Here is a 17,134-nt window from a genome sequence, read left to right on the forward strand (position 1 = left end):
AGGGGCCGATATCAGGTCCCCAAACTGGAAACCATTTTGGCTTAAAGGCCAGGCGCTTCAATGCGGGCTCTCCCAGAGCCCAGAAGGCCCCAGGGACCACAGCCGCTGCTGGCAGATAATGCTGGAAACCAGTGCTGGAAAGATGGAACACAGGCCGTCCCCACAGACAAGAGCGCTGACCCAGTGAACGAGACCCCGGTCTCCCAAGCCCCGGGACACCCATGACTGCCAAGGCAGAAGGTGCACGCGCAGACCGGGCAAGGTAGAAGGCGTTGGTGGCGTGAACCTTCTTGGCCACGGGTCTTGCCACCCCCTGGGGAGGGATGTATGGGGTGCCCCAGAGGGGAAGAAAGGCGACGGAGCCCAGATGAATGGCAGAGGCAGGTTTAATGGTGCCACCTAGTCTTTTTTTGTACATTGTAATGAGCCAAACAAAAAAAAAAAATGCAAGTAAAAAAAAAAAAGTTTAATCACACAGCACTTTATACAGACATCTTAAGCAGTAGGCATTCACATCTCCACATGAACAACGCACTGGGAAGCACAGCCCCACCAGTCACTCTGGATGTTTCTCAACCAAGATACCGACTCGGGGCTCCAAATGCCGCGGCCCGTGGCGCGGCTCCGTCCTCAGGCGCCGGGCGGTTAGGGCACAGCGCGGGCGCGGAGCCAGCTTAAGGCGGACAAGACGCATCATGCTTTGGCTTCTTTTTTTTTTTTTTTTGTCTTTTTTTTCTAATAAGAGTTAATATCTTTGCTTTTGAGATTTTCTTTCAACCTTAAATATTACATACGTACACCAAAAATTACATAGCTGCGATGTGCTCAACAGCAACCTCTTAACCTGGAGCTTCACATTATCAAAAGCTTAGAAAACCTGTAAACCTCTGGGCCTGTCTGCGAGGGCGGAGAACCCCTGCTGGCTGCCCACCTCCCCTCAGATCGAGCCTGCAGTTTGTAAGCGACCAGAGGCCGCATGAGGCTGGCTCCTTCCGTGTTCAGTGAGCTGCGGCCGCCTCCCAGGGTTAGCATTTGACAGTGGGGGGTGGCAGAGTGTGCGGAAGAGGCCCCGCACCGGCCCGGCCTCATCTGCGCTGCTGCTCTGCCTCCTGGGGCCCTGGGGTGCGGCAGAGGCCGGAATGCCAGAGCAAGGCACCTACCGCTGTTTTTCCAGCAGCTCCCCGGTCCTCTTTCCGTGTCACATGTGAGGGGCACCGCCTTTCCTGGGTATCCCCCCTGAACCCAGCCTGGTCCCAACCTCTCTTAGAGAGCAAGTTCAACAGGCCTGAGAGTTATCCTGGGGTCTAAATGGTCCAGAGCAGAGCCAGGAGTCGGTGACAGCAGCTACAGCTCCCCAGCTGGGGGGACAAGGGAGGGCCGGTGGCGGTGGCAGCAGGGGGCCTGGGAACAGGGAAGCTACGGGGCACGGGAGAGGTTGACAGGGGCGGGGGGGGGGGGGACTTCTGGCGCAACCCACACTTCATGCAAGGCACGGCCACTCGTCCTGCTGCTGGGCTGCCCGACACGTGGACCCCCACGGAGCCCTCGTGTCAGGCCCTAGGAAGACCCCACCTCCGACCCGAGAAGGGGGCGGCAAGGGAGCTAGTGCCGGGACCCTCAGCCTGGGTGGCAAGTGGAAAATCAGCAACAGGTTTCAGATCCTCTTTGCCACTGGGGGCCGGCCTGTTGAAAGATTGCTTCGGAAAAGAAACGGCAGCATCTCAAGAAACTTCTTGCACTTCAGCATCAAACTCACCTTGGGGAGAGGGCAACCAGGGGCTTCTGCATTGGGGACAAAGGAAAAATTGGGAAGACGGGCGATTCCAGGGGAGGGAGTGAGCAGGCAGCAGCTGACCTCTCCCCACGAGATGTTCCTTGCTCGAGGTGGGCAGCTACTTGTCCTCTGTGCTCTCAGGCATGCCCGCCTCTAGCAGAGCGGCCCGGAACTGCGTCAGGACACCCCGGATGCTCTTGATGAAACCCTTGGAAAGTGGGAAGAGCGGGAAGCCGATGTCGGGGTAGCCGCTCTTCTCGGGCAAGAAGCTCCGGTAGCTCTTTCTCCGCTTCTTTGGTTTGACGCTGGGTGGCACAGGGGCGTCAGGCGCTGCCTCCGAAGTCTGGTCTGTGCGGTCCCTGCTAGCTGAGGCCAGGCCCTGGGCGCCGCCCTCCGAGTCTGAGCCCTGGGAGGCCTCTCCGGGGCCCAGCCCTCCGTCCTCAGGTTCTTCTCGGCCGTAGTCAGAGAGCTCGGCCACAGCCGGCGGCTCCGGGGAGCTGCTGTCCTTGGGGATTCCGTTGGGCAGTGCCTGGGCCCTCTCCAGCAGGGCGTGGGTCTCCAGCCATGACTCGATGCGGTTCACCAGCCGCCAGCCACCCGTGCGGAAGTGCTGCCGGATCTCCTGCTCGAACACCTCCGGGGGCCGCCGCACCAGCTGGGTCATGGACTGCACCACGCGGATGAGCGCCATTTCGTTGTAGCAACGACTGTTCTCGTACCCCTCCTGCAGGCCCCGGTCGCTGTCGAAGCCCGCTTCATTGTAGTACGGTTCATTCACCAGGATCAGACCTGTGGGGGTGGGGAGCCCATGAGAGCTGGCCTGGGGATCCCCCGAGGGCGGCCAGAGCGACAGGCGGGAGGTGGGGGACATAAAAGCCAGAGTCACTGGACCCTCCGGCAGTTCCCCCACCAGCGCCCCCACCCTGCGCACTGTACCTTGGATGGAGATGAGCACCTGCAGAAGGCTGGACTTGCTCGTCCACCTCTCCGTCCCCTGAAACACACACACACAGCACGATCACCTCTGCCCCGGACGCCCACCCCCGACCCGCTGTCCTTCCGCCCTGGCTGGCTGGTGCCGGACTCACCTTTCCGATCCAGGTGCCCAGGAGGCTGACGCACACCTTCCCGTTGTCATACAGGTTGGGGTTCAGGCGGCCACTGCACTGGGAGAGGTAGCAGAAGTGGGGGGGCACGGCTGGGTAGATGTTGGGGAGCTGGATGTCAAACAAGTAGAGGCCATCCTCGTAGGGGGTACGAGTGGGACCCTTGATTAGGGCCGAGAAGAGGTCCTATAGGGAGGGAAGGCTGAGGTCAGTGGGCGCTTCTGCACATGGTGCCTGCTTGGATCAGGGGGCAGGGGTGTGTGCGTTGGGTGGGGGGGGGAACAGGACCCAGGGACTCCAGACACCACCAGCTACGGAGAAGCTAAAGGGAAACACCCCTGTGTGGGCCTATGCAGCATCTTTCCACTCTGTGGTATTAATGGAATTATCCCAACTTGTTTTTACTTCGCCAGGTGTTTTTCATCGTAAGTCATTATTTTCAATCTGACTCCTTAAAACACCTGCCCTGAGCCCCGCCCCCACCCAGGCCAGCAACAATTACAACTAGTTAGAAGATGAAAGAACATTCCAGGGTGGCAAGGCTTCACTTGCTTTTAGGGAACCAGAGGGACAAGGGGATCTGGAACTCCTGTGGCAATGCTGGCAGACCACCAAAGAAACTCAGGTCACTCAGTCATCAGGGAGACTCCCCACAGATGTTTGAGATCTGTGTCAGGTGTGGGGGCGGTGCCAACTGCAAGCAGTGAGGCATGTGACACTGCAGGACGTACAGACAGCGAAGGCGGAGGGCCGACTGGAAGGACAGAATCCTCTCCTGCACGTTTTTATCGGTGTCACCCTGCGGGCCTCTAGATAATGCACTACTTCCCCGTCCCTCCGAGTGAGACTTGGAAAAAATGCTATTCCCTTCTCTCAGCAGAGTTGAGACAGGCTGGAATTTTAAAAAGTTTTACTAAAACTCAAGAAAAAGCAAAAGCGTCATTAAGAACCCTGAGCAGCCAGGGTGGGGGTGTGGGGGGATGGGATGCCTGGGTGCTCAGCATTCAGGAGGGCCCGTGATGGTGAGCACTGGGTTACATACAACTGATGAGTCACTGACCTCCGCCTCTGAAACTCATAGCGTAGCCTATGTTGACTGAATTTATTCATGTATTCATTTACTTACTTTTTTTTTTTTTTTTTAAAGATTTATTTATTTATTTGACAGAGAGAGATCACAAGCAGGCAGAGAGGCAGGCAGAGAGAGAGAAGGAAGCAGGCTCCCGGCCAAGCAGAGAGCCCGATGCGGGGCTCAATCCCAGGACCCTGGGATCATGACCTGAGCCAAAGGCAGCAGCTTAACCCACTGAGCCACCCAGGTGCCCCCTTACTTATTTTTTTAAAAAAATGTATTTATTTATTTGACAGACAGAGATCACAAGTATGCAGAGAGGCGGGCAGAGAAAGGAGGAAGCAGACTCCCCATCGAGCAGAAAACCCGATGTGGGGCTCGATCCCAGGACCCCGGGATCATGACCTAAGCCAAAGGCAGAAGCTTCACCCCACTGAGCCACCCAGGCGCCGTTAACTGAATTTAAATAAAATCAAGGGGGCGCCTGGGTGGCTCAGTCATTAAGCGTCTGCCTTCGGCTCATGTCATGATCTCAGGATCCTGGGATCTAGCCCCATGTTGGGCTCCCTGCTCGGCAAGAAACCTGCTTCTTCCTCTCCCACTCACCCTGCTTGTGTTCCCTCTCTCACTGTCAAAAAAAAAAAAAAAACAAAACCTAAAATGAAGAGAAAAAAGAAAAAAGACCCTGAGCAGTCCCACCCTGGGGCCTCCAGCCTGCTGCAGGCAGGGCCAAGCAGCGCCTCTCTTCCATTCTGTGGCCCCTCTGACCAGGGCTGGCCGGCAGCTGGGGCCGGGGTCAGACTCAAGTTCAGTGTCTCGCACAATGCGCAGCGCCCAGCAGGGGCCCGGTGCAGGTGTTGACTGAATGAGGAGCCGGGCCGGGCTTGCCTGTGCCTGGGCCGCAGAGAGAGGAGCGGAGAAGGCAGTGGGAAATGGCCACGTTGGGGAGGACTAGCCTGTAGCCAAAAGAGAAGGAACCAGGTCACGAGGCACCCACATCAGTAGGTCTCAAAAACGAGCCCACTGAGCAAGAAAAGCAAACTGCAGACGATGCGGACAGGGCTGGACCGCTCACGTGAGATAAGTCACAAAACGATGCTTCTGGTGACACAGGACAACGTGAACATATATACAAGGTCTTCTGCAGGGAGACCCACAAACTCCTGAAGTCATGACACCTAGGGGCTGGGTGAGGACTGGTCAAAGGCAACGTTAGCTTTTTCTGAGATGTTCTAGTATTTCAAAAGAATGGTACTCAGGTAACAACTGTGTACTTTAAAACTAACTTTTTTTTTTTTTTTTTTTTAAAGATTTTATTTATTTGTTAGAGAGAGAGATATAGAGCGCAAGCACAGGCAGACAGAGGGGCAGGCTAGAGGCAGAGGGAGAAGCAGGCTCCCTGCCGAGCAAGGAGCCGGATGTGGGACTCGATCCCAGAACGCTGGGATCATGACCTGAGCCGAAGGCAGCTGCTTAACCAACTGAGCCACCCAGGCGTCCCTAAAACTAACTTTTAAAAGGAGGGGGGAAAGAACACACTGTGTGGTCTAGACACGGGCCGGGGAGTCCTGCCCCCGGCCCCCGCCCCAGCTGAGCCGGGCTCCCAGCCCTGTAAGGAAGGGGTGTGGGCGGCCTCTCGGGCTGCGCAGTCCCGGGGCTCCAAGTGCCCAGAGCCAGCCGCCTCCACGGCCCCGAGCGCCCACGCCAGCAGGCCCGCACCTGCCTGCCCCGAGCCCACTCCAGGCTACTTGCCATTCTGTCCTCAAAGGTCTTGACCATGATGCCGTCAGGCAGCGAGGTAGCCAGCAGGGCCATCTCCTTCCGTACCGTGCTGAAGAACTTCTTGGCTTCCGGAGGCTGGAACTCAATTTTCTTAAAAGAGTGATTTGCTAGAAGGGGAACAAAGAGGGGTCAGTCCGTCATGGCAAGCCCTGAGCGCTCTATCTGGCTGCCGCCCTTGGGACGCGTGGGCCCGGAGGGAGCAGCTGCTGGGTGTGCTCCCCAGACAGGCGACTGTAAGCCCACAGGCTGCGCACCCACTAGCCTGGCATCCGCGCCAGTGACCACACCAGGGAAATGGCTTCCTCCCCTCAGGCAGCAGCTGGGAGCAGGGAGGGGACTGGCACAGAGAAGGTGAACTCACAGGGCGCGAACTCCAGCACTGAGAACACCTCGCCCTTAGCACTGGTGAAGGTGACACCAGGCTTGCCGCCGCACTGCTGGCAGAGCACCGGGGTCTCGCTGGGCCACTCGGCCTTCACAGGTGACTGCGCTTCGGGTCTGTCCTCCTTGCGCTCTGTGTCCGGCACTGCCTCCATCTTCTCCTCCTCCGCAATGGCCACATTGTCCAGCGTCTTCTTGAGATTTTCCTGCAGTTTCTTGATGTCATCTAGAAACTTCTTCTCCCGAGTGGGTTTCTCAGGCTCCACTGTGGGGGAGGTGGGGGAGCCCGTCAGAAGCTGCTCCACGGTCATGTTCTTGAGGCTCTCCAGGATCTTGATGGCCTCTTTCAACTCCCGGAAGCTCTTTGGGGGCCCGTCCTTGCCAGCCTTCTCCATCAGCCCCGCCACAGGGGCAGCCATGGCCACAGCCCCCTGAATGGCGGCCGTGGCAGCCTCTTCGCTGATCACCACCCCCTTGTCCTCCTCGGGGGCTGCCGGCCGCTCAGCGGGCGGGATGGGGGGCCCCTCGATCTTGGGGTGCTCGTCCTCCACCGGCCCGCTGTCGGTCTCCCAGCTGTCGCTGCCGTCTTCCCACTCGTCCGACGACGCCCCGCTGCTGCTGCCTTCCACCGAGTCATAGTCGGACTCCTCAATCTCAGACTCGATGTTGTACAAGTGCTGGGGGCAGACGGGCACAGGCAGCTCAGAGAGGCTCTGCCGGGCTCTAGGGCAGACCCCGACCCTGAGAGCTGGCGGTGCCGGGCTGCACTGAGGCCTCAGTGGGCCCCCTCCAGCCTTTCCCCGCTTCCTGCTCTGGACTCTGCTGTTGGGCCTCTCCGTGTCCCTGGGTCCCTGGAAGGGGCCTCTGTCTGCCCCACACCCGCCCGCAGGGCTTGAAGCCCCAGCCCGCAGCCAAGGGCTGTCCTGGGCTCCTCTGCCCCTGTGTATACCGGCCACCATTAGCCCTCAGTGGCAAATCCAACCCCGCCCCCAGAGGATTCGGGGCAGCCCCCTCTGTGGCTACTAACATGCACTAGCAGTGGGAGGTTCAGCAGAGCTGGACTGGGTCACATCCTGTTCCCGTGTTCCTGGAACAGCCGCCCAGACCAAGGGGTGAGCCACTCCCTCCCACACCCCACACAGGGGCCAGGAGAGGGGCTGGGAAGGGAGGATCAGCTCAAAGGGGCAAAGAAACAGTAGCGAGAACAGCCGAGCTGGGACTGGGATGCCACCTCTGCTCCTTTCTCTTTCTGATCTGGGGAAGTTTTCCTAGAAATGTTGGTGGGAAAGGCTCTGTCCTAAAGCAAGCAAGCTGTACTTCTTAGCATGGGGAGAGGGGGACGCAGCAAACCCAGAAGGTCTGTGACAATCTGCACACACCCGGCAACTGGGGAGCCTTCCAGGTGGGGCAAGACTCGGGCCAGCTGTGGGCGGCCCCCCTGCTCTCCTGCCTCCCGCCCCCACCCCAGCACGCAGCATGTGATGCCCCCTTCTTCTGAGGCTCTCCCCGAGACCCACACACCCAAAAGAAGAGACCCTCACCGGGCAGATCTGTGAGCCTGTCCTCCTGTTCCTTGAGAAGGGACAGAGGACAGGCCAGGGCTCCCAGCCCAGCTGCCACAGCTGTGAGCCAACTGGTGTGGGTCCGGGCCGGGGCTCACCTGGGGCAGGATGATAGTCTTCGAGTTGTCGGCCCACACCACCTCCACCTTGCTGCTGACGTCCACACGGGCCACTTGGCCAACCGACGGCTGTGGGGCAAATGGGACAGGGTCAAGGGAGGAGCTCTCTGAGGGGGCAGGGAGGGCCAGAGCACCTCCAAAAGGGAGCTCCGGCAATGGGGGACAAGGGTGAGGCGATGAGAAGGGAAGGGACATGGGTGCCAGCCAGAGGCCACACGTGGTGAGCAGCTCAAGCGTGGGACCCTCTGGCTCCAATGTGGGCAGTCACGGGCACAGACCCCTGTTAACGCCCTTCCTACTCGCAGCATCTGCTCTCACCACATTTCCTGACACTCTCAGGATGGGGTTCCTGCCGCGGGACTTTTATTTCTACTCTTCCTCTGCTTGGCCCCAGGCAATGTTCCTACCCCCTCACCAAGGCCCATGGTGAGGCCATGGACGCCCCCTCCCCCAGCCGCTCCCGCGCCCCTACGGCACTCAGGACCAGAAGCTGGAGCCACCGGGGCTCAGGGAGCAGCTACATGAAGTCTGACCCTGACCGTGACTGGCAGGAGAAACCCTGGGGAGGCCTTCAGGCAGCGGCCCTTGTGGGGAAGACACTGAAGGCAGCCCGGGAGCCCAGATGACTTCCAGATCTGGTCTCCTGGGGCCACCTGGTGGCACCTCCAGGGACTGCAGATGCTGGACGGGATGTGGAGAGACAACCAACCCCCCCAACTGGCGGGCAGCCCCACCTCATCCTCCTTGTGAGGACCTCCGTCCTCGGTATTGCCAATGCGGATGACGATGTCGGTGGTGCGGAACCGGAAGTCGGGGTGGTCGGCAATGTCGTAGACGCTCACGTCCTCCTCTTCTCCGATCAGCTGGAGGACAGGATGGGCTGTCACGAGTGCAGGGGCCACGCCCAGTGCACCCCCAAAGACGCAGGGGGGCTGCACACACTCACCTCCACGTCATCCCCGCTGGGCCGCAGCTTGAACCACTTCACCATGCAGGTGCGGCCCACGTGGTCGCCAGACTGCACCACACCGTAGACAGCGGGATCCGGACAGCTCTGGACTGGGGAACCAGAGCAGAGAACGTCTCAGGAGCTGCGCTGGTGCTGCCCACCACCCTGACATCCCAACCGCGGCAGGGCACAGAGCCCCGATGCTCCCTGGCTAGGCCGGGGGAGGCCAGAAAAGGCTGTCCCAGTCCTTGAAAAAGTGAGTCACGTTCCAAGAGGGAGTCTCCTCCCTGCCCCGAGACCTCCGGCCCATCCTTCCCAGGCCCAGCCGAGGCCCTTGGCCAGGCGGCCTTCTAGAGCTGGCACTACCTCGTTTATCCACCACGAAGTCTCCGGGGCAGAACTCGTTGTTGTCCAGGTGGTGCACAGGGAAGAGGTCGTTGGAGCGAATGTTGCACTCCACGGAGCCATCCTGCCACATGACGTCTGCCGAGGTCATGGTGGTCACCACCTCCACGGCCACCCTGCGGGCGCACGGCGCAACCAGCCAGCCAGGCCGCACGAAACGGGCGAGAAGAAGACAAACAGGTCCCTAGGTGCTCACCTACAGCCTCCTCTGAGAAAGGTCTCACTGGGGAGAGCTCGACCAGACTCGGGGCCAGGGCCACTACGCTACCCGCCACCCCCGCTCCCAGATCACTCCTTTCCACCCAGGCCAACCCTGGGCACCGACGTCGCCTCAGCTGGGCACCCCCGAGCCTGCAGAGGGCTCGCAGCCCGTGTGCGTGTGCGTGCACGTGTGTACGTATAGGTGCCAAAGGGACGGCCTCAGGCTGGACCCTCGGCCAGGAGGGAGAGGGTGCCCTCCAGGTTTACCTGTCCCCTGGCTTGAAGTCACGAGTGATTTTATTCTTCTTCCGCTTGTGTTTTCGCTTTAAGTTCTTGATCGACAAGGGGATGCTCTTCTTTCGGCTCGTGCCGCTGCCGCTCTGGGAGGAGGTGGTGGAGCTGGCCGAGGAGGTCACCGAGCTGGTGTCGTCCGTGTCGTCAGCAGCCTCGTCATCCGCGTCCTGCTCTGCCGAGTGCAGCCTGTCGTCCCCGCCCTCCTTCAGCAGGAAGGGGGGCAGCGGCTCACCCGCATCCGGGGCCTCCTCCGAGCCCTCGTCCTGCATCTCCACCGGGCTGGCGGACCCATCGGGCGTCTCCTCGGGGCTGACGGACCCTGCTTCGCTCTTGGCTCTGGCCCCTCCTTTCTTTCCCGGGTCCTCCGTGGAATGGTCTCTGGGGCACTGCGCGTCCGGGGGGCAGGACATGATCCTCACAACCTGCTTCTTCAACAGGCGCTTCACCTGGGAGGGCAGAGCAGGGAGGACGGGCGCTGTGGAGCCGCAGGGTCGGCACGGCCCCACCCCGGGCATGGGGGACACCCAGGCGACTCGGGGCGCGGGGGGGGGGCAGCTATACACACCTAGGTGGCCTGCAAGGGTGATCAGGGCTGCCCCCCAAGGCCTAAAGCACAGACTGTCCTTCCTGGCTGTGGAAATAGCTCAAGGCCAGTTCCTCAAATGCCCACCGATCCCAACCCCAAGGACATACCTTCTTGGCCATAGAGCCCTCCCCCTGGGCGCAGTGTTTTTCTGGACATTCACAGGCAATCTTGGCCGGCTCTACCTTGGCTGGGAAGACATACAGACAGCGCTCCCCCAGCTGCCGCTGAGCATGGTCAAAGCATCCGAGACGCTTCACCCTGGGAGGGAGAGAAGTGGGGACTGGGCCACAGCTGATGTCAGCGCCCCGCACGCCACCCTCAACCTCAGCTCCCCTACGACTCTGGCCCAGAGACCTGCTCGGGCGTGCCACTGGGGCTGCTGGGGGCACGCTGGGGCCACTCACCTGCCTAGGTTTTCCTGAGTAATGACAGAGGGCGGGGGGCTGACGCTGTCCGTGCCCCCTGGACAGAAACTCTTGGTAATCCATGTGACCTTGAGCTCTACAACCTGCACCTGGGGACGGTGGGTGGGACAGGGCCTTAGTCAGCAGCTGCCCAGAGCCCACCTGACCTCCAGAGCAGGAAGAGGGTCGTCAGAGTACAGGGCCCCAAGCAGGACACCCCCAGAGCAGGCTCCACTGGTAACTACCAGAGCCTCACCCCGGGGACCCCCACCACGTCAGGGCCCAGCGGATCTGCCACTCGCCACCTTGCTCTGGCGGGGTCGGTCAGGCTGGGGGTCATGTGCCTAGCAGTCACCTCATGAGCACACCCTGGCTTCCCTTTACTTAGAGCCCTTTCCGATCAAAGGGCTAAGGAGTAGGGCTTAGCCCTTGGAGCAGACAAGGAGGGAGCGGGCTGCAGCTCAGCTCTGGGGCACGGAGGCTGAGGAGGTGGCTCCACCCCAGCCCCTACCTCTTCCACCACCACTCGGAATTTGCTCTTGGTGCTGAGCACAGGCTTGACCCCCGACAGCCACTGGACGCTGGAGAAGATCTTGGCGGGGCCAATGAGCACCTGGCCCGGGTAGAAGCCATAGGAGTCATCAAAGAAGAGACCCTGCAGAGTTTGGGGCCAGAGGAAAAGTCCTTGTGAGTGGGACTTCCTCGAGGGCCGGAGCTCTCCACATCCACCCCTTCTCTTGCCTCACCCCTGCATGCTCCCCTGCCTCCCCAAGCTGGAACAGACCCTTGGGCTCCAGAGCAGCAGCTCTCAAACCACAGTGCATATAAGTCAGCCAGAGAGCTTAAGAGAAGGCACATCTGACTCATTGTAACACACTCTCAAGGCCATGTCCACGATGTCGGTCGGGAGACACTTCGAGGACTCTCGAGGGCAGCAGTCCCCAAACCTGTTTGCTCTTGTAACCCCCACACCGCCATACTTATTTATAAAGCAAGGTCACATACGACTGTTCTAGAATATCCCAGCGTAAGAACAAGTGTACAGACTCTACTACTATAGATATTTTTTTAAAGAGTGAGCTCGAGTTAACAAAACGCAAAGAAAAGTTCCAACACCTCCTGCCCGCGCCCAACTTCTGGACGTTCTGGGGTGCACGCACTCCTTTTGTCGGAAACCACTCGGCCCAGAGGCAGCACCTGCTTAGCCTGGGCTACCTCCAAGCTGGCTGCTAAGCAGTCCTCCTTCCCGTGCAGCCCAGGGGGCAAGGAACATGAATCCTGCCCCCCCAAGCCCACCCCTCAAGAAGCCTGCATGGGCGGGGCACACGTACAGAGTCGCTGACGTGGGGGCAGACATCGTAGAGCTTGGCGCCATCTTCTGTGTTCATGGAGCACCTGAAATGGCGAACAGGGATTTGGTTCATGGGGCACAGTGACAGAGCCCCAGGGGAGGCCGCAGGAGACACAGCGGGGCTGACCAGTATCACAAGGAGTTACCCGGAGGCACTGAGATGCTGGCAGGCCCTGCGATGGCGTGATTTACCCCTACCCACAGCTCGGCCCCCACACCTGCACAAGTAACTCCCTCAAAACCAACCAGACCCTAACCCATACGGGAGAGCTCGCTACCATTAAAGAGTGTCTAAAATAAAGCATCAACCCCTAGCAGACACTCTAAATGAGGCCAGGGCGACAGGAGACCAGTCCATGGTCAGGCCCTGAGCGCTTGCAGCACATGTCCTCACGGGCCCCGGGAGAAAACACACTTGGCTCCTTGTCCCCGGGCGGCCCCTTCCCAGCGTGGCCCCGTGTGGTGAGCCGCGTACCTGGCACCGTTGGACAGCTTCAAGATGATCTGGTTCTTTAAGTCATAGACCTTCCCCAACCAGCAGTCATAGGCAATGTAGTCCCCATACATGAAAGGCTGCAGATGGAGGGAACGGGGCGTGAGAGGCGGCAGTGGCTCTGGTGTGCAGCACACCTGTCCCTCTGTACCCTGCGACACAGGAGGAGCGATCCAGAGGGCTTCCTGCCTGGGCCAGTCGGCCATGGCCTAAGGGGCTGGCTTCCCCCCGGGAGTTCCGGGCCACAGCCCAGCTCCCCTTCCCAGGATGGAGGAGGCCTCGGCGGGCAGCTGCCTTGTGGCAATGAGACAATACCAGAATCCCATTCTCCTCTGAAAGGAACCAAGGCTCTTTGGACAAATGATCCAGGGCTGGATCAGGAAAGCTAGAAAGTCAGAAAGTGCTTAAAAAGGAAAGAAAAAAAAAGAGAGAGAGAGGATATAAATGACACTGATGTCAGCTCGAAGGGGCTCTTACTGGCCAAATCTGTGATAATTTAAGCAACAAAACAAACAATGGTAGTCAGGAATTACAGCCGATTGGACAAAACAGGAATCTGAGTCCACCCAGATGTAAAAAACATATGAATAAATCCACAAATGAGGCTGAAGGCACAGCCGTTCTGCACAGAATGCCGACTTCTCAACATGAGGAAGAACACGGGCTTCATACAGCCCCCCAGAGACCGTCAGAGGCCGTCGGAGCCCTGGCTGCCGGGGAGGGGGAGGCTCACAGAGTCCAGGGCCAGCAGACTGGGGTTTCACAAGCGACAGGTTATTGCCGCCATCTCGGAGCACCTCGTCACAAAGCAGAATCACTAGCAAAGGCATGAGAGAGGACCTCGTCGGGAGGTGCGGCAGACACGGCTAGGATCAGAGTCAAAACCTCCGCCCCCGGCTGCGGCCACTGGACACATGGGGCCAGGCGGAGCTCAGGGGTCACTGGGCGGCCCTGCCGAGGATACAGGTGCCTGATTCTGGTCAGGAGGCGACGGCACAGAGCTCCACGCTCAGGGTCGGCCAGCAGAAGGTGCCAGGGGGCGGACGACAAAGCGAGACTGGGGAGCGGTTCCAGATGAGGAATGGAAGAGCCGACAGCTACAAGCAGCGTGTGCTCCTGAATGGAATTCTGGGTCGGAGCGGGAGGAGGGGTACGGGAGGGACGCTGCATGGAGTCTGGGGACGGGACAGCCATGCCCAGGGCTGACTTCCTAAACTGGGGGCACTCGACCCGCAGCCGGCTTCCCAAGGCTTCAGAGAGCAGAGCAGGCAGCGAGGAGACAGGGGACGGGAGAAGGAAGGTCATGATGGGGCAAGTGCAGGGAAAGGCTCACAGCCAAGGAGCCCGAGGACGCAGGGAGCACAGAACTCACAGCTTCTCCTGAGTCTGACATCATTTAAAAAAGAAATGAACGAAGAAATGTGTTTTTCACAAAGGAAGCGACAGAGAGGAGCGGCAGCGAGGTAAAGAGACCAGCAGCAGCGGCCACGCTGGCGGCACGGGACGTGCCCGACCTCATGCCCAGCAGCCCGAGGCACTGCCCCGGGCACACACTAGCGGGCTGTCCCCTGCCTGAGTGCCGGGCGGGTGCGGCAGGGGTGCGGGGGCCGCGGGAGGAGGGCTGTCAGGCGGGGCCTCTCACCCAGATGTGCTGGAGGTCCTTGCTGTTGACGGGGTAGATGATGCAGTTGGTGCCGATCAGCTTGACCGCACAGTCGATGCTGACGTCGATCACGGTGCCGCACTGACTGTCCTGGGGAGGAGAAGGCATCCAGGCGTGAGGACGCGCACGGTCCCCGCCACCAGGGCAGACCCGGCCCAGACCATCCCCAGGCCACCCCCGCACAAGACTCACGGTGGATCGCATATGCCGGACCACGTCCCGGGGCACGACGGAGCGGTCCTCGAGCTTCAGCTGAGGAGAAGAGCACAGTGTGACACAACGGCCTCTGACGTCCGCAGAAGCTGCATCTTTCTCCCAACTTCTCACCCACGTGGTCACACGCGTCCAGCTGGCCGCACAGATCCCGGGGGCGGCTTCGGCACGTGCCACAGCCCGCTCTGATCGCACCCAGCCCGAGAGGCCAACCCTCAGACGCCACCTCCCCCACCCTGCAGAGGCAAGCGCGATGTTGACAGGACGGTCACTGCAACCGTACAGAGAAGCTGCATGAAGTGGCAGGTGGCAGAAGGGCCTCGCTCTCATGAAGGGATCAGCAGCCCCTCACACGGCAAAGCACTCTGCTGGGAGCGAAATCCCTTTTCTTTCTCCAAGCGCCTGCCCGGCCCCTGCTGCTGAGCGCTGAGCAGAGGCGGTGGAGAGTGAGTGTGACACGGAGCTGAGCAGGTCACCCCGAGGCCTGCTGTCACCGGACACGACCTTCTAATCTCGGCTATCCTCTCTGGCCAGCCGCAGCCCGGTCCTTATCTCGTGTGCTGCGGAGGCCGCGGGCCTGGGCTAACCCAGGACAGCAGGCTCCGGAGCCCGGCCACGTGCACAGCGAGCACCTGACCCCTCCAGCTGCAAACACCCCGCGGCAGCGGCCCCCGAGGACAGCTGGGTCTCTCGAGAGCCCTCCCCTCCCTCTGCCAGGCCCAGGGGCGCCCTCCCACGGCGCAGGCGCAAGACGGTCCTCCGCCAGGCCAGCGTATCTCCCTTGCTGGCTCCGCTAACCCAGGGTGCTGCTCCGGAGTTCTCCATGGAGCCATGGGTGAGGCTCTGCGACTGCCCATCTCCTCAGGACGGGCACCTCCAACACCCCAAACCACAGGGAAGCGAGAGCTGCTCTCTCAAACAATGCCCAACCCCAGACCCCTAAGATCACTGCCCCCACTCCAAGACCTGGGGCATGGAAAGGTGACCGCCATGGAACGAGAATGGGGACATTAAAAAGACCCTGGCTCAAGGTCCCCGAAACTGCGGGGATGACGGCTAAGACGACCCTGCCATCAGGAGGATCGGACCTTCAAAAACTAAAGGGGAGGGGTGCCTGGTGGGCTCAGTCAGAAGAGCGTGGGACTCTTATTCTCGGGGTCTCGGGGTCATGAGCTCAAGCCCCATGCTGGGTATAGAGGCGACTTAAATAAAACTTTAAAAAAAACCCCAAAAGTAAAGGGGGAAGCAATGGGCTCCACCATCAACAGGTGATAGAGGTCTTTCCTACGTGGGAATATAGGCCACGAGCCAGACGAGAGCGAGCCCAGGTGTTAACCTCCAGGGTCCCTGAGCCAGACACGGAGATGTACCCACTCCAAAACCTCGGGCAGATCGCTTGCGCCGACCTGTGCAGGGGGGGTGGGGGCAGCCATCTCACAGTGGGTCAGGGATTAACAAGGCAACGAAAGCACAGATGGGCCCAGGGCACCTGGCACACAGGACGCACTCAGCAACTGCCACATGTGACCGCTCCTCCTGAGGCCACTGGCCCCCAAGCCACAGGTGGAGACCCTCTGAGTTCAGGCTCTTCTTCACTCTGCGCAAAGATCCCGGGAGTCGGGTGCGGGGGGCACACGGAACTCTGCTAAGGCTCTGCTGGGGTGATGGTGCCACTTTTCTGACTCAAAGAACTTCCTGTCCTGTGACCCTCTGCGCCCACAGCTCTGGTCTGGGACATGGTATTTCCAGTGCTATCCCAACCTACCTCAAACCTCTGCTCCCAGTTTAGACTTTAAAAAGCCACAATTGCAATTCTCTCCAAGTTGCCATAGAAACCAAAGTTGCAGTGCCAGGAAATCCAGTGGGAGAGGGACTGCTGTGCAGGGCAAGGGGGTGCCATCCTCGCTGGGAGCTGTGGCCTCGGGCACAGGCTGCCTCGTCTGCCCAGACATCCCTGAGAAAAGCCCCCAACCCCCCCCTGTAGATCGTGTCCCCACCTGGGGGTCTGCGTGGGTCCCTGACAGAGCTGCAGGGAATGGAGCAGCATAGGCACAGATCCTGAACGGTCGGCACACTGCCCAGCCTCACGGCACCCTGGCCATGGGACACTGCTCCTGAATGCACAGGGGAAACTGAGGCTCCCACGTGGAGGCTGATGCGGGAACAAGGCAGGAGTGAAGGCTGGCATCACTGCAAGGCCAGAGGCAGGGTGAGGGGGCCTGGTTAGCAAACACCGTCCTCCGGACGGGGCCCTCTGCACCTGTGGCTGGCCTTTTGCCACAGTCCACTCCAGGGTGAAGCCTGGTCTCCAGGCTCTTCTAACAACCTTCCGTGACAAGGAGGGACATTTCTCCAAAGCCCTGACAGTGCTGAGAGCGGAGCAGAGTGAAGCAACAAGGAGGAGGGGCATGGCGGCCACTCTTCTGATGAATCCCCTGGGAATTCCAGAAAAATGACAAGAGCGTCTAGAAGGGCTTTGGACAACGTGCAAGGCTCTCCCTTCTCTCAACATTTTCCTTCCCAACTCCCTATGTCCCACCCACGCAGGGCGCTACCTTCACCCAAACAAGCCAGTCCTCTCCCATCCGTGTGCCTCTCCACCGCGCAGTTCCTTCCAAACGCCCCCTTCCTCTCCCTGCGCCCACCATGTGCTATCCACATCACTAAGGCTCCCCATGTCCCCACTCGGAGGGCAGCGCTGCGCTCCTGGTGGCTTGGGAGCTCAGTGTCCTCTGCCTACAGCAACTGGCGCTTACTATGTCTCAAGCAGTATACTTGT

At 60.1% G+C, this 17,134-nt stretch overlaps 1 protein-coding gene across 2 annotated transcripts in view; it reads right to left on the bottom strand.

Annotated features, from left to right (window-relative positions):
* Positions 1-1,393: 1,393 nt before the first annotated feature.
* The window catches only part of UBE2O (ubiquitin conjugating enzyme E2 O), a 56,507-nt gene continuing 40,766 nt past the window's right edge, over positions 1,394-17,134 (bottom strand). Inside the window, exons 2-18 of one of the 2 annotated variants that reach the window (XM_032319820.1) lie at positions 14,335-14,394; positions 14,122-14,232; positions 12,462-12,559; positions 11,967-12,030; positions 11,147-11,290; positions 10,636-10,745; positions 10,414-10,489; positions 9,619-10,091; positions 9,112-9,266; positions 8,743-8,855; positions 8,531-8,659; positions 7,776-7,865; positions 6,096-6,792; positions 5,705-5,841; positions 2,863-3,066; positions 2,711-2,768; positions 1,394-2,563 (exon numbers count right to left, since the gene is read on the bottom strand). In XM_032319820.1, the coding sequence (XP_032175711.1) occupies positions 1,893-2,563; positions 2,711-2,768; positions 2,863-3,066; positions 5,705-5,841; positions 6,096-6,792; positions 7,776-7,865; positions 8,531-8,659; positions 8,743-8,855; positions 9,112-9,266; positions 9,619-10,091; positions 10,414-10,489; positions 10,636-10,745; positions 11,147-11,290; positions 11,967-12,030; positions 12,462-12,559; positions 14,122-14,232; positions 14,335-14,394 (3,390 nt within the window). In that variant the 3' untranslated portion in view covers positions 1,394-1,892. Of the gene's footprint in view, positions 2,564-2,710; positions 2,769-2,862; positions 3,067-5,704; positions 5,842-6,095; positions 6,793-7,775; positions 7,866-8,530; positions 8,660-8,742; positions 8,856-9,111; positions 9,267-9,618; positions 10,092-10,338; positions 10,490-10,635; positions 10,746-11,146; positions 11,291-11,966; positions 12,031-12,461; positions 12,560-14,121; positions 14,233-14,334; positions 14,395-17,134 lie in introns of both variants that reach the window. The other variant, XM_032319819.1, reaches the window with a different exon arrangement.

This window comes from Mustela erminea, chromosome 18 (assembly GCF_009829155.1).
Source record: "Mustela erminea isolate mMusErm1 chromosome 18, mMusErm1.Pri, whole genome shotgun sequence".
In the NCBI taxonomy this organism is placed as follows: Eukaryota; Metazoa; Chordata; class Mammalia; order Carnivora; family Mustelidae; genus Mustela; species Mustela erminea.